Source organism: Leptonychotes weddellii, chromosome 1 (assembly GCF_054177405.1).
Source record: "Leptonychotes weddellii isolate Sample4059 chromosome 1, ASM5417740v2, whole genome shotgun sequence".
NCBI lineage: Eukaryota > Metazoa > Chordata > Mammalia > Carnivora > Phocidae > Leptonychotes > Leptonychotes weddellii.
Genome location: NC_138369.1, coordinates 43,612,831 through 43,634,254, shown reverse-complemented (window position 1 = coordinate 43,634,254; position 21,424 = coordinate 43,612,831). Strand labels below are relative to the sequence as shown.

Genomic DNA, 21,424 nt, shown 5'->3' with positions numbered 1-21,424 from the left:
GCCTGGGTGGCTCAGTCGGTTAAGCGACTGCCTTCGGCTCAGGTCATGATCCTGGAGTCCCAGGATCGAGTCCCACATCGGGCTCCCTGCTCTGCGGGGAGCCTGCTTCTCCCTCTCCCCCTCCCCCTGCTTGTGTTCCCTCTCTCGCTGTGTCTCTCTCTGTCAAATAAATAAATAAAATCTTTAAAAAAAAAAAAAAGAGTCAGACACTTAACCAACTGAGCCACCCAGGCGCCCCCCAAGGTGTCACTTTAATCTAGATAGCAAACCCATTCTCTTACCTAAGCATCCCATAGGCAAGAGTAGATCTAAGTGTTGTAGGTCCAAAATGTGTGATATTTCTTCGGTGGAGACTCTCTTCTGTCAATGCAATGCCCACAACAATTTCATTATCATGGATGTTCAAAAGAACCTGTAAAAGAAAAACAAAAGAGAATAAAATAGGGGCACTTGGCTGGCTCAGTCAATAGAGCATGTGACTCTCAATCTTGGGGTTGTGAGTTTAAGCCCCACATTGGGCGTAGAGATTGCTTAAAAAGAAAATTAAAAAAAAAAAAAAAAGAATAAAAGCTTTAGGATTGCTCACACTGCACTAAAATTTTTTATTAATTAATTTTTTTTACTTTATTATTGAGCTATACTTTGCATAAAGTGGACAAATCCCAAATATACAGTTCAGGGAATTTTTACCTATATACACTGTGTAACTGCCACCAAGATAAAGATATACAATATTTCTAGCACATGCCAGAAGGCTCCCCTTGTCCTCTGACAGTCGGTACCCACCAAAAGTAATCATTAATCTGACTACCACCACCACAAATTAGTTTTCTTTTTTTGAACTTCATATAAATGAAATCATCTAGTATGTACTCTTAAATTTTAAAACCTGTTTTACTCTTTTCATTCACTGTAAGTTACTATAAGCAGATATTCCGTGAATTTTTACAATATCAACATATTTTGTAGGTTTATGGGTTATACATATTTTTTAAAATTTTAACTTTTTGAGAAATTTGAGAGAGAATGAGGGAGAGAGCGAGCACAAGAGGGGGGAGGGGCAGAGGACGAAGCCGACCCCCCCCCCGCCCCACCCCCAGCAGGAACCCTGATGCGGGATTCCATCCGGGACTCCAGGATCAGGACCTGGGCCGAAGGCAGTCGCTTAACCAATTGAGCCACCCGCTTAACCAATTGAGCCACCCGGGTGCCCCAGGAGGCTGGGGTTTATTTTAAATATGTACTCCACTTTTTTTAAGTAGTAAAACTCTACAACCAAGACACAAAAAAACCAAAATAACTGCTTTAATTCTGATTGAATTTTATAATCTGAAAGTCCACATAATGTAAAAAATACTAGATTAAAAAACTCAAGTCTTTTTGTTTTTTTAAGATTTTATTTATTTGCCAGAGAGAGAGAGCATAAGCAGAGGGAGTGGCAGGCAGAGGCAGATGGAGAAGGAGACTCCCCACTGAGCAGGGAGCCCGATGTGGGGCTCGATCCCAGGACTCTGGGATCATGACCTGAGCCGAAAGCAAGCCACTTAACCGACTGAGCCACCCAGGCGCCCCAAAAAACTCAAGTCTTAATAGCGCCCATCTACTGAGCACTTAGTAAATACCAAAATGTATTATCTCATTTAACTTTCAGGACACACTTAAAAGTATATGCTACTGATGGCTCCACTTGAAAACAGAGGCTCCGAGACAGTATCCTGTCCAAAGTTAGGCAGTTGTAGAGTCAAAATCTGAATCTAGATTTGTCTCGTAGCGCATGCTCCTGTTAACCACACCCTATTAGCTCTGTGGCCACAATGTAGCCGCCCATAAAATTGGTTAGTCTAAAAATGCTACCTATCTGTGATAGCCTTCTTGAATCATCATAATCAGAGCCTGTACGTACCTCCACATCAAAGTTGGTCATGTCAGCCTTCCACTTAAAGTGATCTTGAACAGCACCCCCAAAATCTCTTGCAGCCTCATTTGAGGAAAAGCAATGTTTCTCTCCTGCCCGGTTGCATGTGACTCTAAACTTCAGCACTTCAGGATGAGTTTCTTCTTTTGAACTTTCATCCTTCTCGTCTTTGCAAGATGCCAAATCATCACCTACTAATGTTGATATCTCTTCTCTGATGGCTGGATTTTCATAATAGTCTAAGATATGGGAATCTAAGGTATTGTTAGTGAATCCTTTTTTATCATCTTTCTCATCTGTCTTGTCTCCTTGTCCATTATCAATCTTCTCTTTACCTGAACTCTGATTCATCTTTTTGCGCTTTGTTTTTTTTTTCTTGAAACTGGTGTTAATTTTCCATACTTTTAAAGGGTCTGACCATGGAAGCTTCCCAGCCAGTTCTTCAAAATCCTTTAGAACTTCTTCCTATAAAGGACAGAGAATGAAATCCATGCATCTCTCACCACTTTTATTGAACAAATCCTACACTTTGCCTATAGACTACATTAATCATTACACTGGGGGTGGTTGGAGTGCAAAACAGAAGAGGAAATAAAATAATGTCTACGATTAAAGAAATTAAAATTTCATTGAAAATTAAGATAAATACAAATTAAGCAACTTAAAAATAATACTAGACTGGTAGACCAGAAGTTGGGCTTTAAGATTAAAATGTAAGCAATCAGAAACTATTAAAAATGGTTGCCTCTAGGGAGGGTAAGTGGGTGGATGAAAAACGGGAGGGAGGGCAATTTACCTCTCACTGACTGACTTCCTTCTGAATTTTGTGCTATGTATATATACTACTTTTAAAAGCAATTTTTAAAGAAGTATTATTATTTATTTACTTATTTTTTAAGTAATCTCTATATCCAACGTGGGGCTCAAACTCACGACCCCAAGATCAAGAGTTGCATACTCCACTGACTGAGCCAGCCAGGTGCCCTTAAAAATTAGTATTTTTTAAAAGGAAAAAGAAACCAGAAGCAGTGAAAAATGTATCTCTCCAATTTCTAATAGCACCCAGAATCTTTTTATTTATTTACTTTTAAAGATTTTATTTATTTATTTGAGAGAGTGAGTGAGAGAGAGAGCGCAAGAGGGCGTAGGGTTAGAGGGAGAAGCAGACTCCCCGCTGAGCAGGGAGCCCGATGTGGGACTCGATCCTGGGACTCCGGGATCATGACCTGAGCCGAAGGCAGTCGCTTAACCAACTGAGCCACCCAGGCACCCGCACCCAGAATCTTTTTAAAATGAAGCTTCCAAGAATGAAGCAAACTGAATTGAGTCAACTTCTGAAGAAGATAAAATTTGAAGAAGTTACTGGGGGCTGCTATTTTATATTACGACTGCTTTTTAAAATTTTGTTCATGGATCTGATAAAATCTAGATCTCTAATATTTTTAAGTCCAAGCCCCTTGAACACTGCAGCTCTTTACAGTTTTTGCTTATACACAATTCACTCTTTGCAGCTAATTAAGCTGAAGAAACCTGGGAATAAAGTTTGAAACAAGGTTAATAAAGTTCTTTGCCTAGGATACTGTTTTATTTTTTATTTCATTGACACTGATTTGTAGACAGAAAGCAAAGTTGTTTATAGAAAGCTAAATCATGGCATGTAATATGGCTGGTAATTGATAAAATTTGATTAAAGATTTTAAACGGCCGTATAATAAAAAAAAAAAAGTAAATCTGATCATGCCCCTCCCTTGCTTAAAGCCCCTCAGTAGCTTCCCACTGCACATATAATATCTAAATTCCTCGAAGAGCCCAACATAATCTGACCTCTGCCTATTTCTCTTACATCACTTCAGAACTGTTCTCTCCCCCACTCCCTTTTTACCTCTACTTTGAAGATACTTGCTTCATGTGGTCTCTGCACTGCTGGCTCCCTTCTCATTATTAATAGTAATTTAAAAGGCATATCCTCTGAGAGACCTGCTCTTCATAAAGCTGTCCTTTCAAGTCATTCTCTTCCCATTTTATTTTACAGAGCTCAGCATTATCTGAAAGTTACTAGGTTTATGTTTTGTTCACCATCAAGGCTTCTCCCAGAAATCGGGTGGAAAGGACCTGACCTGTCTTGACCACTGCTGTAAGCCACATGTCTACAACAGTCCATGGCATACAAATAGTGCTCAATAAATGGCTACTGGATAATGTGATTAATGTTAAAATGGGTGGTACAGGGCCATGCTGTCCAATTCAGCAGCCATTAGCCACATGTAGCTATTGAAAGTAAAATGAGGGGCACCTGGGTGGCTCAGTTGTTAAGCGGTCCACCTTCAGCCCAGGTTGTGATCCTGGGGGCCTGGGTTTGAGCCCTGGGTGGGGTTCCCGGCTCAGCAGGAAGCCTGCTTCTCCCTCTGTCCCTCCCCTGTTTGTGTACTCTCTCTCTTTCGAATAAATAAATCTTTAAAAATAAAAGAATACAAGAAAGAAAGTAAAATGATTTAAAATGAAAAGCTCAGGAGCACCTGGCTGGTTCAGTTGGTAGGACATGTGACTATTTTTTAAAAATGTTTTATTTATTTACATGTGACTCTTGATCTCAGGGTCATTAAGTTCAAGCTGCACACTGAGCGTAGAGCTTATTTAAAAATATATATATATTAAAAAAACAACAACAACAAACCTCAGTTTCTCAATCACATGAGCCACATTTCACACGCTAATGGCTAGTGGTTACTGTGTTGGACAGTGTAGAGTTCTATTGTAGAGTATAGACAATATATGCTACTGACGATCAAATTAGAAAGAGATCAGTGTTCACTGATGGAACTGAGACTTGAAATGGGGAGGAGGGAGGGTTTTGATACTAATTGAAACCTGATGAATAATGGTAAATTTTGGTTTGGCAAATTCAATTGTATTTACAAATTATTTCCCTTTTATAAAGGGCATCTATAGGACTTGGAGGTTTAATGTGATGGAGAACACCGGCACAGCCCCTTTCTTTCTCCAGACACCATTCTAAACACCACCACCAACGGAAATAACGACTTTATCTTAATAGAATCTACATACCTGTAACCTTGAACCATAACATAACAATTCTAACATAAGAATTCCCAAGTGTAGTGAAGGTCAAACAGAGGTGCAGGAAAACACCAGAGGAAGAATGCCTATAGATTCAAAGGTTAGAGCAGTCTGCGAAGTTGTAGCAAATAAACTGTTCTTTGGAATAGCAGAGAAGTATGTATACTGACAGAAGGAGCTTCCCTGGACTTCATTTATACCAAGAACAAGCAAGGGAGAGAAATGGAGGCTAAACAAGGAATCTTAGAGACATGCTCTATTTGCTATGTTGATAAGGTAGAGCTTGGAAAGAGATGTTTTACAGTGTAAATAACCCTGAAGCTGCTGATCTCTTCAGGATAGAGAGAAGTACTGGTTAAAAGAACTTATGCAATAGTATGGAAATTATACCTCAATAAAGCTGTTAAAAAAAAAAAAAGGAAGGGGGCGCCTGGGTGGCTCAGTCGTTAAGCGTCTGCCTTCGGCTCAGGTCATGATCCCAGGGTCCTGAGATCGAGCCCCGCACTGGGCTCTCTGATCAGCGGGAGGCCTGCTTCTCCCTCTCCCACTCCCCCTGCTTGTGTTCCTTCTCTCACTGTTGTCTCTGTCAAATAAATAAATAAAATCTTTAAAAAAAAAAAAAAAGGAAGAGAGACCTCATTCACCTACAACCCTTTGTCAGAAGGAACTTACAAGACCAGTGCTCTAACCCCTGAGCTATAGGGCCTCGCGTGTCAGAAGGAACTTAAACAGCAAGCAGGGGAATTTCTTGATGTCCTGGAACAGTTCCTGGTTCCTCCCACAGGAGCCTCCTATCAGCAGCAGGTCCAGGAGGAACTTCCTCATTCACAGATGAGCAATCATCAAAAGTTATCAGCACGAGATTTATATGAACATAAGAAAAGGACAAAGGAGGAAAAAAAAAAAAAAAAAGGACAAAGGAGGAAAGGAACAGAAAAACAAAGAGCAGAGAGAAAACAGTGACCAGAAAGACAGTGCCACAGTGAAAACTGTGATCAAGCATATTATGATAGAAAAAAAATGGAATGAGGAAATACCTTGGTTAAATAAGAGCTCCAAGCGGAGATATAAAAGCAGAAAGATGAGGTGAGCCACCATAAAAAGATTAAACAGGAGCTTGTAGAGTTCAAAGAATCAAGTGGAATGAAAAAATAAAACCACTGCAAAATGAAGACCATATTGAAAGCACCACATACAAAAGACACTGCTGAAAACACAGTAAGGGATGTGGAGAAAGGTAAAGCAAATACAACGCAAGTGGGCAAAAGTAAAAAAAAGATTAAAGAAAATCTTAAAACATGAAAGAAAGTCAAGAGATCCTACATATGTATAATGGTTTATCTGTGAAGAAAGGATTTGAGATAATGAAAGAAAAAATTTAGGGGCAACTGGCTTAGTTGGTAGAGCATGTGACTCTTGATCTCAAGGTTGTGAGTTTGAGCCCCACACTGGGTGTAAAGTTTACTTAATAAAAAAAATAATAATAATTCAAGAAAAATTTCAAAAAATGTATGTGGATATGAACTTCTTTATAGACTGACATGTCTTGACAAGGCATTACTGACAATGAGACACATCCTGGTGAACTTGTAAGACTTCAGAGATTACAAATAAAATCTGGGCATGAAGCAAAAATATCAAGAAAGCAACAAATAAAGGAGAAAAAAACAAGATGCCTTCAGAATTTTCCATGGCAACATTTAATGCTAGAAGAAAAAGAATACTGCCTACAATATTTTTCAGGAAGAAAAGTGTGACTCCAAATTTTATACCTAAACTCTTCATCAAATGTAAAGGTGAAAAGCAATCATTTCTGAACTCATGCCATTCAAGAGATAAAAAGAAAACAGGGATTATGATTACAAGCAGAATCTGTCATTTGTAAATATCACAAATTGGAATGTAGTTAAAGGAGGAAGGAAAGAGATGCTGACATCTTCCTCTGTGAAGAGATAAAAGGACAGACGTTAAAGCTGATTAGTAAAAGTATTTAAAAGCACTGGGGTTGGGGTGCCTCAGTGGCTCATTTGGTTAAGCTTCCAACTCTTGATCTCAGCTCAGGTCTTGATCTCAGGGTCATGAGTTCAAGCCCCACTTTGGGCTCCATGTTGGGTGTGGAGCCTACTTAAAAAAAAATTAATAATAAATAAATAAATAAAAGCACGGGGGTCAACACTAAGAAAATAATAAAATTGGAGGGTGAAAAAGGAGGAGGGGAGATGTGGAAAATATGCTAACTTCATCACTGCTCTTAGCAGGGATTCAAAAACTACTACATAAAATAGTAGTTTAAAAGTTATAGTTATGGGAAGCCTGGGTGGCTCAGTTGTTAAGCGTCTGCCTTCGGCTCAGGTCATGATCCCAGGGTTCTGGGATCGAGCCCCGCATCAGGCTCCCTGCTCTGTGGGAGACCTGCTTCTCCCTCTCCCATTCTCCCTGCTTGTGTTCCCTCTCTCGCTGTGTCTCTCTCTGTCAAATAAATAAATAAAATCTTAAAAAAAAAAAAAAAAAGTTGTAGTTACAATAACAGCTAGAAGAAACCTTACAGCCGGGGTTTCAGCACCAAACTAAACAACACAAAACAAAAACAAAACTTTCCATACTAGTATAAAACAATGTGGAAAAATGCGAAGAGAACACATAAACTTTAAATAAGAAAAAGCTGAATGTGTGTAACATAAATGTGACAGACCAAGACCAAACATTTCTGACCTAGCAATAAGTACTGGTAAGATAAACTATTTTATTAAACAGAAAAATGACCCACAGATTGAATATGTAGATGGATATATACAGGATATTTGCTGAACCACTGTAGTAACAAGAGTGTGAAAACCCTAATGTCCTAAATGGGAATGCCTGAATTATGATGTAGTGAAATCCAACATGATACTGGCACGATCTTCAAGATATAGGAGAAAAAGGCACAGCACAGAACAGTATGTGTGGCATGCTTTCATTTGTGTAAGTACATAAAATGCAAATATTTATAAAATATCTCTAGAGGGATATCCAATAAATTGGTAGAAGTTGTTACCTCAAGGGAGGGAACTGCATGGTTTGGGGATGGAGGAACAAACACTTTTCACTGCATATCCTTTGGGTCTTTACAATTTTGCTCTAAGTACATGTATTACCTAGTTTAAAAAAAAACCCATATAAAGCACAAATAATATCCCCTTTTTTTTAAACAGGTTAATCAATTCATGATATCTGAATACTTAAAAAGGACTTATTAAAATACTAATTAATATGCTTCTTATAAGATATGGGACAGTATAATGCCACAAACAAACTGATAGTTAACAGAAAGCAAGAAGCAAATATTTAAAAACAAGGGTATGGGGCTATGTTGCATCATAAATCCATAAAGGGAAAGGCTTAACAATTTTTCATGGTCACATACACGTCCTTGTACAGATCTGAAAATCTACCTTAATCCTTGCTGCTCTTCTTTTGGGACATCTACCAGCAAACTCTTTTGCAGTTACTTACAAAGCAATTCTGAAAAGCTGGCTCATGTAGAACCACTACATAGTATCAAATCCACCTCCAAGTAGAGCTCAAAACCACCCAAACTAATGCAAACTCTAAGATGCCAAAAACATAGGAATTTAAGAAAATATTAATAAAGGCCAGAATTTAAGATGGAACTTTACAGGGTTCTTTAAATTTATTTTTTTATAGTTTTTAAAAATGCCTGTTAGCATTTACTCATGTACAGAATTGGCTGTTAAAATTTCCAAATACTAAGCAGCAAAAATTTTCAGTAGCCTGCCTGTTATATTCTAGTTTTATTGATATGATTCAGTTGACAATAATTATCAGAAGTCTGCAGGGTTATAATACTAGTGCTGAAAGTTACATTTTTAGTTAATAAAATTTTAATCTATTTTCAGCCTGAATTCTTTTAGGTCTGGTTTTATTTTCTCTAGACTATGGGTTCATATCACTTTGATCAGTTACTGAATAATGCTTTGGAAATCAACCTGTTGCCAATAAATAAAAACTAGAGAATTAGGCAGTATATCACAGATTTTAAAAACACACTGTTTCTAATATAGGCAATAAAACTGAAAGAAAAAAGCTTTCAAGCATCTGACTCTGGAAACCTGACCAAAAAACAATGTGGAAAAATACTAAGGCCTTACTGCAATCCATTTTTCAAACTTCCAACTTAGGCAGCATATCAGTATTTAGGAATCAGATGCTAAGTACAAATTGGAAACAAAGCTGTTGTCTTAACAAATGAAGGAGTATTTAGATATTGTTTTGACTTTATTTCAAAAAATGAAGTTAGAGAAGAAAGGGCAAAAGGAGAACTGTGAGAGAAAGTGTTATCTGTAGATGATTCAGTCACTTTGATTCACAGTCTGGAAGCAATTCTATATATAAGCAAAGCTAATCTAAAGTATATACTTTTTTGGGGCGCCTGGGTGGCTCAGTCGTTAAGTGTCTGCCTTCAGCTCAGGTCATGATCCCAGAGTCATGGGATCGAGCCCTGCATCAGGCTCCCTGCTCAGTGGGAAGCCTGCTTCTCCCTCTCCCAGTCCCCCTGCTTGTGTTCCTTCTCTCGCTTTGTCTCTCTCTGTCCAATAAATAAATAAAATCTAAAAAAAAAAAAAAATCAAAAAATATATACTTTTTTGTAAGAAACTCAATTTATTTTGTTTCTAATACACTTCAAGATTTTTCTGTATTAATGACTTTTAACTTATTTTTTGTTATTCTTTCATCTTTTACAAAAGAGATGTAACTGACATACAATATTATTTTAGTTTCCATGTGTACACCATGATTCAATATTTGTATATATTGCGAAATGATCACAATGTCTAGTTAACATGTCACCCTACATAGTTCTAAAGATTTTTTGTGATGAAAACTTTTAAGATCTACTCTATTAGCAACTTGCAAATATGCAGTACAGTATCAGTAGTTACAGTCATCATGCTATAAATTACATCCCCAGGACTTATTTTATAATTTTAAGTTTGTACCTGTTGACCCTCTCTCACCTGTTTTGCCCACTACCCACAATATTCATTTTTTTAAAAACAACTCTTGGCTGGGGTGCCCAGGTGGCTCAGTCAGTTAAGTGTCCAACTCTTGATTTCAGCTCGGGTAATGATCTCAGGATTGTGGGATCAGGCCCCACATTGGGCTCCGTGCTCAGTGGGGAGTTGGCTTGAGATTCTCCCTCTCCCTCTGCCCCTATTCCCCTACACACTCTCTCTCCTCTCAAATAAATAAATCTTTAAAAATAAATAAAGGGACGCCTGGGTGGCTCAGTCCGTTAAGCGTCTGCCTTTGGCTCAGGTCATGATTTCAGGGTCTTGGGATCGAGTCCCACATCGGGCTCCCTGCTCACCAGGGAGTCTGCTTCTCCCTCTCCCTGTCTCTTCCCCCTGCTCATGCTCTCTCTCTCAAATAAATAAATAAAATCTTTAAAAATAAATAAATAAATAAATAAAAACAACTTTTGGAATGGGCTGTCAACAAATTTCAGATTTTTATTATAAAAGCCTCCCAGTATTCTATATTACAAAAGGAGCAGTAATGCTAGACGATAGAATGCAAAATGTGGGAATAATCTCTTTGGGGAAGATGGCTGAAAGTCAGCTACCATGTTTGGGAAAACTCACCTTTGTTTCTTTGAACTGGTAATCTTTAAACTGCTTAACAACCACAAATAAGTTATCAACTGATCTCAGACAATGAACCTGGAGAAGAGAAAAAAATGTTAGAAACAAAGTTCTAAGAAAGCTTTTGAATCACATGAACTATCAACATTTAAATATAAAAATTAGGTATAAACATTTTAAAGAAGCTAATACCTGTAATTTGTACTTTAAATTTTCCCCATATCCCCAGTCTCCCATGTTTTTGGTTACCCATTAGCTTCTATTTCCCTACAGAAACGTAAGAAGGAAGATGGAAAGATAGCTTGAAGTGCTACTGGGGAAACACAGGTTTAGGGGAGAAAGGAAGATAAAGTCAAGTGGGGCTTTATCATATTTCCCTCTTGGCTCCCTAGGGTACACTGTAGAGTGCAGTGGTTAAGAGCACAGGGTTTGAGGTCCAGCTGTTATTACTAGCTGAGCGACTCTGCAGAAATTACTTATTCCTAAGCCTAATGATTAATGAGGGTAATAAAAGCACCTATCTTCACAAAGCTGCTGAGGTTATTAACTAAGATACTGGGTAGAAAATATCTGCTTGCCAATACATCCCCCAAATATTTACTGGGTGTCTACTATATGCCAGACACTAAGAACACAAAAAACCCCAGACGATTCCTGCTCTCACGATGCTTATATGGTAATGAATATTGGTTAGCTTTTATTCAAGTGGGATGGCAGTTTGCTGACGACTTCTCCCTTCAATGATTCCTAATTACTTTTGAGCAAGAATTTCTTTGACACAGATTAAAAGAAAAATCTCTCCTTATCTGCTTCACCACCAAAGTCTAAACTTCAGCTAGATGTTGAAGTAAAGAAATTCAAAGACATTTGGCAGATATTCAGAATTTCTTCAAAAGTCACACAGGATTCTTTCTAGTGAAACTCATCCTTAGGAAATATTAGGATCACTTCTAAAAATATAGGAAACCTACTAGTCAAACCTACAAATCAGTACCGGATGGAAAATGAGTAATACTTTAAAATCACCAGACGTGGGGCAGAGCAAAGAAAAGCAAAAAGGATTCAAGAGGGGTCTGTAAGCCAGAAAATAATCATAAAATGACCTTTTTAGAAAACTATTTTAAATATTGCTTCATTCAAACCTGAGCCAGACTTTCCACTGAAATGTCAAAATATATCTTGCCCCGGTCTTTGCTGATTTTGCATGATGACCCCAATTTCTCTCTCACTTCATCTGCAGCTGTTTGCTCAAAACCAGTAGGTACAGTGGCTCCAACAGTGACTTGGAGGTGCTCAGACTCACTTCTAGGATCACTTCCTGTCACTTGTATAGACCTCCAGTTCTCATCAAGGTTCACATCCAAGAGTTGGTTAGTGGCTTCTTGAACATCAGACATGTTGGCAGTGCTTCCAAGATTCCTAATACAGTCCCTTTAAAAGCAGTACAAAAAAGAAAAAGAGATAATGCCTAAACATATCACCTCATAGTTCAACTATAATTAAAAACACCTGCTTTGGAGGGCTAGCAGAATAACAAGGCAACACAACTGATACCGCCATATGAAGTCAACACACGTTAATCAATATTCCCCAAAGATAAAAGGATTGAAGAACATGGGCACAGAAAACAGGATGTAAACTGTGCTATTATTTAAAAAGCAATATAGATGCTACGGAAGAAAAGGAGACAGAGAAATAGTATTTCCACAGCATGAAATGTCTGGTTTGGGACCATCTGTGTTGATAATAGCCACCACATACTGTTAACAATTCCCCAACAGTGGCTGCTAGAACACATTCAAATACACTTCTACATCTAGTCCTTTTTCAGCCAGTAGTTAAGAACATAGGGCTTTGGAATTGCAGATACGGGTCTGAATTCTTGCCCTCACCTTTCGCAAGGTGAATGGCCTAAAACAAGTTTATTCTCCTATTCCTAAATTTCCTCATCTGCAAAAACGGGAATTAATACCTCTCTTCTAGAGTTGTTAGGAGACTTAAGTGAGAAGAACATACTGCCAGGCCCACGATTAAAACCTTCTAAGAGGATATCTATCTTCCTCCTGTGAAGAGGATAGTGAGTCGTACATTTAAAAAAGATGAACTGAACATCTACGATATAATGACTGCCAATGTTTGAATGTCTACTACAGGCCAGGCTCTGGGATCCATGGACTGGCAATGGTATCTGTGAAACATCCTGTCTGTAAGCGGAGGGGCGGGGCGGAATTTAGAGAGGTGGGTAGTGGGGATCAATAGCGCTCACTAGATTTCCCAAAGGTTTTGTGACCCAAAACAACACAAGCAGACACAGAGTACCTACAGAGTACCTGTTCTTGCTCCGTGCCCGGGCAGGCGACAGTGTATAACACTAATAAAAGTCAGTTCCAGCCCCAAAGGAGCTTATAATCCCTGAGAATACGACTTCCATCTTCTAAATAAAGCAGCTGAAGCCCACGAAAGGACAGACATATCCCGCCCAGGGTCAGAGAGAGCCGATCAGTGGCGCAGGCTAGAATGAAACCCACGTCTCCCGACTCACACCCACAGGGCCCCAGTGATAGGAATCCCGGGGTGCGGGTGAAGGCCTAGAAGAAGCAACAAAAAATGCTCCGCAACAGGATCGGGTTGAAGTCCAGTTCGGTGTTGGCTCGGATCGCAAGACAAAGGTCGTCCCTCCCTCCCGAGGGTCAGATGCGCCACACCCGGCCGCTCCCACCCACTGCCCGGTTACCGGCCGCCAGCGCAGACCTTCTTGCTCCGCCAGACCAACGCGCTCAGGTCACGCCGCCGGAAGCCGCCTCGACTCCACCGGAAACGGAAGTCAGGCTGCGCGATCCCAACTGCGCAGAGCTGGGGAAGTGCACCCGCGAAAGGTCGTGGAGAGGGGAACATGCGCATAAAGGTCTGTGCGCGGTGGCGCCGCATGTGGGGTAGCAAGCTGTTGCCGTTGGGGCCAGGATCCTCTACGGGCTGAATCTGGAGAGCCCCGGAGCCTGTGGCCTGTCATCATAGTAGCTAACTTTTATAGCGTGCTTCGCCATGCCAAGCACTGAGTAAGCTTCACACGCGTCATTTCATTTGTTCCAACAGCTCTTTGAAGTGGCACGGACTATCCCAGTTTTAAAGTCGGAAAAAGTGAGTCTCAAAGAGGTTACATATCTTGCTCAAAATGTCAGGCGCCCCGTTTTAGAAGCAGAACTGGGTTTTGAATCTGGATGGTGTGACTCCTGAATGCTTCCTCATCACGTCTGACCCAGTGTTGTTGAAACTAGTCCCTGAGTTATATATTGCCTTCACTACTTTTGTCCAATTGCACTCTTGATTATTTTTTTCTTTAAATATATATATATTTTTAAGTATTTATTTATTAGGGACGGGGGAGGGGCAGACGGAGAGGGAGAGAGAATCTCAAGCCGACTGCAACCTCTGTCTTTGGAGGGGCTGGATCTCACACCCTGAGATCATGACGTGAGCCAAAATCAAGAGTGCTGCTTAAGCAGTGAGCCACCCAGGTGTCCCTAAATATGTTTTTAACTTATTTTAGAAGGAAACTTGTGCAACTCAACAACAAAAATAACCCAATTTTAAAATGGGCTATGGTTTGACTATTTCTCCAAATAAAGTACACTTACGGCCAATAGTCACATGAAAAGATGCTCAACATCATTAGGAAAATGCAAATTAAAACCAAAATGAGGGGAAAAAAAAAAAGGGGGCATCTGGATGGCTCAGTTGGTTAAGCGTCTGCCTTAGGCTTGTGTCATGATCTGGGTGTCCTGGGATGGAGTCCCAGGGTGGGCTCCCTACTAAGCAGGGAACCTGTTCTCCCAGTTGTGCTCTCTCTTGCTCTCTCTCAAATAAATAAATAAAATCTTAAAAAAAAAAATGAAATATCTATTTTGGTGGCTAAAATTTTTTTTTTTTAAGATTTTATTTATTTATTTGACAGAGAGAGCGAGAGAGGGAACACAAGCAGGGGGAGTGAGAGAGGGAGAAGCAGGCTTCCCGCAGAGAAGGGAGCCCGATGTGGGGCTCGATCCTAGAATCCCGGGATCATGACCTGAGCTGAAGGCAGACGCTTAACGACTGAGCCACCCAGGTGCCCCTAAATTTTTTTTCAAATAGTTACAAGTTCCACTAAGTATATAGAGAAATGGAACACTTACATGTTGCTGGTGGGAATGCAAAATGATACAGCCACTTTGGAAAACAGTTTGGCCTTTCCTCAAAAAGTTGAACAGAATTACCACTTGACCCAGCAATTCTACTCCTAGGTATATACCCAAGAGAACTGAAAAACAGATGTTCAAACAAAAACTTGGACATGATGTGCCTACAGCATTATTTGTAATAGCCCCAAAGTGGAAACAACTCAAATATTCATCAGCTGACAAACGAATTAAAAAAGGTGATTTATATATCCATATAGTGGAATATTAGTTCAGTCACAAAAAGGAATGAAGTACTGTCCTGATTCATGGTACAAAATGGATAAACCTTACCTGCGTTGGTGGTATAGTGGTGAGCATAGCTGCCTTCCAAAATGGATAAACCTTGAAAATATTATGCTAAGTGTGAAAAAAACAGTGCCAAAAGACCACATATATGATTCCCTTAGTATGAAATTACAGCATAAGTAAATATAAAGAGACAGAAAGATTAGTGGTTGTTTAGGGCTAGAAAGAGTGAGGACATTGGGGGTAATAGCCAAAGGGTATAGGGTTTTTTTTTAGTGGGGAAATGAGAATGTTCTGGAATTATATAGTAATGATGGTTGTACAACATTGTGAATATACTAAGAAACTGAATTGTACAGTTTAAAATATTTAAAATGGTGAATTTTATGTGAATTTTATCTCAAAGGAAACTTTGGTCTCATGGGAAACTCATCTGCAGTTTCCTCTAATGCAAAATGATATTCAAGAATTGTTGCAAGATTTAAATGAGATTAACATGCTACCCGTCTCATAATTGAAGTAGACAATGCCCCTAAGATTAATACAGTGAAAACAAAACAAGGTTATTAAAATCCTGGCCAGATACTGTTCCCTACAAAAGGCTCTTACTAGGCTTTAAATGTAAGGGCCATTCTCTATTCTTTAAAAGGATAAATTATCAAATATTAGAGACAAACTAGCACTATATGAGGCTTTTTTGACCTAATGAGAGGGATTAAAACATCGAAAAGATTCTCTCCACCTGATTCAGTGTTATTTAATGCATACCTTTATACTATCTAAAATCATTTCTGGGGCACCTGGGTGGCTCAGTTGGTTAAGCATCTGACTCTTGATTTCAGCTCAGGTCATGATCACAGGATCTTGAGATCAAACCCCGTGGGGGGCTCCTCACTCTGTGGGGAGTCAGCTTGGGATTCTCTCTCTCCCTCTCCTCCCTCTGCTCCTTCTCCTGCTCTCCCTCTCTCTAAAAAATAAATAAGCCTTAAAAAAATAAAATAATTTCTCATAAACAGATCTCACACTTGGGGGAACATTGCTCTAAGACATTATCTGCCTGTGGTATCATGGTAGGTGTCATTAAAGTGACAGAATTTATTGAGCATTTATTATGTTAGGCATTCTTGTAGGCACTAGGGATACAGCAGTGAGAAATTATTCTAAAACTTACATTCTAATGGAAAATAGAGACAATACAGGGAACATGTAACATTCCTGAGATGATAAGTATAATGGAGAAAAACTAAGCAAGCTGGGGGGATGGAGAGTACTGGAGAGAAGGAGGGGAATGCTTATTTTATATCAGTTGGTTAGGAAAGGCCTCTTTGATGAAGTGACAAAGCAGAGCCTGAAGGAAATGAGAGAGCAAGACATTTGGATATCTGGGAGAAGAGCATTCCAGGCGGAGGACAGGAATATGTTCCAAATGGTCTGGGAAGATCCAGGAGGCCAGTGTGGCTGGGGAGGAGTGAGTGAGCGGGAGAGAGAGGATTAGATGGGGTGGGTACATCATATAGGCCGATATTTTACAAATTATCATACATTCAAAAAGGATCACTCTGGCTGCTGAATGGGCAAGGATGGAAGCAGTTACCAGTCTATTTCAGTGGTCTGAATGAGAAATGCTGACAGCTCAAACTAGGCTATTAGGGATGTGTGTGGTGAGAATTGTCAGATTCTGGTATATTTTGAACGATGACTTGTCATTGCTGTTGGATTGGATGTGGTTTTGAAAAGAAGGTAAAGAACAGGAGGTTGGGGCACCTGGGTGGCTCAGTTGGTTGGGTGACTGCCTTTGGCTCAGGTCATGATCCTGGGGTCTCAGGATTGAGTCCCGCATCGGGCTCCCTGCTCAGCAGGGAGTCTGCTTCTCCCTCTGACCCTCCCCCCCCCATGCTCTCTTTATCTCATTCTCTCTCTCAAATAAATAAAATTAAAAAAAAAAAGAACAGGAGGTTTGAGGGATGTATGCTGAAGAACTTCCACTAAAATGCTATGAAGAAAGTAAAAATGGATACATTCACTCTTTAAAGTTCTGGTTCTGGTTTATTGCAAAGAGTAATGGTATTTTGGCTTATGTCAGAAAACCCCTGGTATCTGCTGTAAAAATATTGACTAATGTGGGTCCTTGTTCCAAGATGCCAGTTTTGGATAAGTGACATATACATGTGGAAATAGAAGCTTCTAATTTCTTTCTGCCAGTAGTGTTATATTAAACTAAAGTGACCTCTGTGAAAATAAGCAAATGATTAAATTTTACAATTTCCATCAGATATAGTGACACAAATTAGGAATTCAGTGTTAGTTGTTCCCCTGAACCCAGATATCTATTTTACTCTAAGAGTTGTCTATTCTTGCCTATTTTTTTTTTTTAAAGATTTTATTTATTTGACAGAGAGAGACACAGCGAGAGAGGGAACACAAGCAAGGGGAGTGGGAGAGGGAGAAGCAGGCTCCCGGCCGAGCAGAGAGCCCGATGTGGGGCTCGATCCCAAGACCCTGGGATCATGACCTGAGCCCAAGGCAGACACTTAATGACTGAGCCACCCAGGCGCCCCTATTCTTGCCTATTTTTAAGGCTAAAACAAAGTCACGATTAGAAAGTCAAATAGTACAGCCACTCCCTAGCTTAGACCCTTCCTTTGCTCTTTTACAGAAACAAGAATTATTAACTACTACTTCCTTTAGTTCACATGGTGACTTCCTCCATGTCTCTAAATAACCTGCTTGTAGTGCTGTTTCTTGCATTTTCAATTTTGGTCATTATCTACAGACTCTGTTAGGGTACTTGAGGCTTAGCCTATTAATATCCCCACCATCCTACTTCCCTTCCCTTCTCTTCCCATTAAAGTTACAACCCAATATGTTGAGTGCCTGGCTGGCTCAGTCAGAAGAGCGTGTGATCTTGGGGTTGTGAGTTCAAGCCCCATATTGGGTGTAGAGATTACTTTAAATAAATAAATGTAAAGTTACAACCTGATATAGTTTGTCCCTCTATGTTAAATTTACCAGGTAGGGCGCCTGGGTGGCTCAGTCGTTAAGCGTCTGCCTTCGGCTCAGGTCATGAATCGAGTCCCACATCGGGCTCCCTGCTCTGCGGGAAGCCTTCTTCTCCCTCTCCCACTCCACCTGCTTGTGTTCCTGCTCTCGCTATGTCTCTCTCTGTCAAAAAAATAAATAAAAAATCTTTAAATTTACCAGGTAAATTTAAGTAATATATTAAACATCTTTTTTTTTTTTATCAACTATAGACAGCATCTCTTGATCCCCCATACTGTAAGATGACGGTTTTGTTGGCACTCCTGGCCTTTTCTCTACCTGTTCTTCTGTCTTGCGCTTCCCAATCTAGTTTGTTAAAAGAGGATTCCATTTGGCAGGTTGGATTCCCGTGGGGATGTAATTGAAAGAAGGCAGGTTCTTACACCTGCTTCTCACTCAATAAACTACTGAAATTCCATCTTCCCCAAGAAAACCTTTTGGGACCTCACTGGGAAATGCGTGATGTGTCTACAATCTTGTTAACAAAATGATAGCCTGGGAGTCCATGAACTGTTAACCCAACAGACCTTTGGCCTGTTGGGTGTTAACAACCAGAGGGGAAAACAATCAGCTTTGGCCGTTCCCTAAATAAGCTGAGGTTTATTTACTTTTCCCATGCCCTTTCAAACCAAAGGTTATAAAACTGCTTTATTAATATAACTCCTTTGAGAACTCTCTGATGGAATTAGTGACATCACAGTGAATTTTCAAGAAAATGTACATGAAATTTATTGTTCACCTTGAACTTCATATGGAGAAGTAAGTTGATTGATCTAAAAGCAAGTCATTCACTTTGAAAGGAACTGTGTCTTGGCTGTAATTGAGATTTTAAGGGTTGGGGGGAAGAGAGACGGTAATGAGCTGGGAAGCAAAACACCGCTGCCACCTAGTGGTTACTCATTCTGAAACACTGCAGTTCTTTAAAAGCACAGACAACAGAAAAGGAAACTGAGTTAGTACAGGAGACACCCAGCAAAGATCCTGAACCAGAGAAACTTGCATTTCCTCCTCCCTTGTTAGAAAAAGGTGTTGGTGAACCTTTTGCAAATGGTCAGAGAGGCAAAACAAGGTATTAATGGGAGAGGCTGCTCCTTTTGTGTCATCAGAAAAATTAACGGAGCACTGACAAAGGCAAACGGTTGTGGGTCAACATGGACAGTCACCAGATCTCTAGCATGAAGTGGCAGCTCCAAAAGGAAGCAGGAGGTACAACAAATAAACAGAGAGGGACCACCGTGGGGCAGGCCCCCTCAGTACTGGTCACTGCTGCAGCAGCACGGGTCCAGAGGCAAAGCAGAATCAGAAGCCATGCCAGCAGGGATAAAGATGATCAAGTCACAGAGACTCAGGATCATTGATCAGCAACAGCTCTGGAGACTGTGGTCTTGAGACTGCAGTACTGCCTGATTTAGAGTAAACTACTCAGGGAACAACAAAAGTAATTAACACTCTTTCATAATAGTCCTGTGGGGGTAGATATTTTTATCAGCCCTGTTCTACAGATGATGAACTTGAGGCTAAGTCACTAGCCCAGAGTCACAGAACTAATGAGCCTTAGAACCAAGATTTGAACCAAAGCAGTGTGACCCCAGAATCTGAGCTCTTAACTACAATGATTTCCTGCTTCCCTCAGAGAGAGGGAACAAGGGGTTTAACTCCTCTAACTCTACTGAATGTTATATTGAGGGATGGTTGTGAATTAGAACTCTGAAGGTGGTTTAGATCTGGTCCTAGATCGTCACCTACTTGCAGGAGGGTATTTAACTTTTCAGGAACTAATTTTCCTTACTTGTAAAATAAGGACATAAAGGAGACTATTTCATAAGTTTCTCTGAAGATTCATTGAGATAATACACGGTTTCTGGCATGTGGCAAATAAGAGAGCTTGCCTACAAAGATGATTGCCAACAATTTTCATAATTGTAAGTCCTGCTACTCTTCTCAACAAGAGGTGGAATCTGTTTCCCTTCCCCTAGAATTTGGGCTGAGCTTATGACTTGCTTTGACCAGGGGAATATGGCAGGTGTGTTATTGGCTAGTTCTAAGCCCAAGTCTTAGGCCTGTCTTGCTCTCTTGGATCATTTGTGCCACTGGGTAAGGAAGCCCAGCCTAACTTTTGTATGGTAAGAGACCACATGGAGAAAGAGGCACCAGGGAGCCAGTGTCCCACCTGAGCCCACCATATGAATGTGGCCACATGAGTGTACCAAGTGAGATCAGAACTGACTGGCTAACGTACAGAATTATGAGAAATAAATGATTGATGGGGCGCCTGGGTGGCTCAGTCGGTTAAGCATCTGACTTCAGCTCAGGTCATGATCCCAGAGTCCTGGGATCCAGCCCCTCATTGGGCTCCCTGCTCAGCGGGGAGTCGGCTTCTCCCTCTGCCTTTGCCCCTCCCCCTGCTTGTGTGCTCTCTCTCTCAAATAAATACATAAAATCTTTTAAAAAATTAAAAGAAATAAATTATTGTTGTTAAACTACTAAGTTTTGGAATAGTTTGTTATGCAGCAAATAGTCCTCAGTAGGGGTGCTTGGGTGGCTCAGTCAGTTAAGTGTCTGCCTTAGGCTCAGGTCATGATCCCAGGGTCCTGGGATCTAGCCCCGCATCAGGCTCCCCGCTCAGCGGGAAGCCTGCTTCTCCTTCTCCTGCTCACCTTATTTGTGCTCTCTCTCTCTCTCTGTCAAATAAAAAAATAAATAAACCCTTAAAAAAAAAAAAAAGAAAGTCCTCAGTAAATAGTATCTGTTAGTATTATAATTGGTGCTGGTGAGGGATTCAGCCAAATATCTGGCCTATCTTTTCTTAGGCCACTGATTTTTCTCTTTCACTGGAATAGGCTGGGAGAAACAAGAGATATATGTGCAGATGAACACTGCTTATTACAAATATGTCTCCTCTTTTTATTAAACCAGAATATTGCTAGATATCCACTCAGAGAGGCTTTGTTAGCATTTCAAATTGCTATATACATTTGAGATAATATAGAAGCATATTTCTTCACACATTTACAATTCAGACTTTTTATGAGATTGGTTACGGTGGGAACTTCCAAAGCCTTTACATTTGAGGATTTTTTAATTGGAAAATTGTAATTTTATTTATTTTTATTTATTTATTTATTTTTAGTGTTTGATGCAGTGTTCCATGATTCATTGTTTGCGTATAACACCCAGTGCTCCATTCAGTACATGCCCTCTTTAATACCCATCACCAGTCTAACCCATCCTCCCACCCCCCTCCCCTCTAGAACCCTCAGTTTGTTTTTCAGAGTCCATTGCAGAGA

The 21,424-nt window shown here is 40.1% G+C and overlaps 2 protein-coding genes across 5 annotated transcripts in view; one reads left to right on the top strand and one right to left on the bottom strand.

Annotated features, from left to right (window-relative positions):
* Nucleotides 1–13,492, bottom strand: part of THUMPD3 (THUMP domain 3 tRNA guanosine methyltransferase) — a 23,227-nt gene extending 9,735 nt beyond the window's left edge. Inside the window, exons 1-5 of one of the 3 annotated variants that reach the window (XM_031031513.2) lie at nt 13,390–13,492; nt 11,781–12,069; nt 10,639–10,716; nt 1,904–2,380; nt 282–412 (exon numbers count right to left, since the gene is read on the bottom strand). In XM_031031513.2, the coding sequence (XP_030887373.1) occupies nt 282–412; nt 1,904–2,380; nt 10,639–10,716; nt 11,781–12,035 (941 nt within the window). In that variant the 5' untranslated portion in view covers nt 12,036–12,069; nt 13,390–13,492. Of the gene's footprint in view, nt 1–281; nt 413–1,903; nt 2,381–10,638; nt 10,717–11,780; nt 12,070–12,610; nt 12,888–13,372 lie in introns of those variants that run through there. The other 2 variants (XM_006752426.3, XM_081821737.1) reach the window with 2 other exon arrangements.
* A 3-nt stretch (nt 13,493–13,495) lies between these two features.
* The window catches only part of SRGAP3 (SLIT-ROBO Rho GTPase activating protein 3), a 331,526-nt gene continuing 323,597 nt past the window's right edge, over nt 13,496–21,424 (top strand). Inside the window, exon 1 of one of the 2 annotated variants that reach the window (XM_081821625.1) lies at nt 13,496–13,776. The gene's annotated coding sequence lies outside the window, so the exon portion shown is untranslated. The remainder of the gene's footprint in view (nt 13,777–21,424) is intronic. The other variant, XM_081821634.1, reaches the window with a different exon arrangement.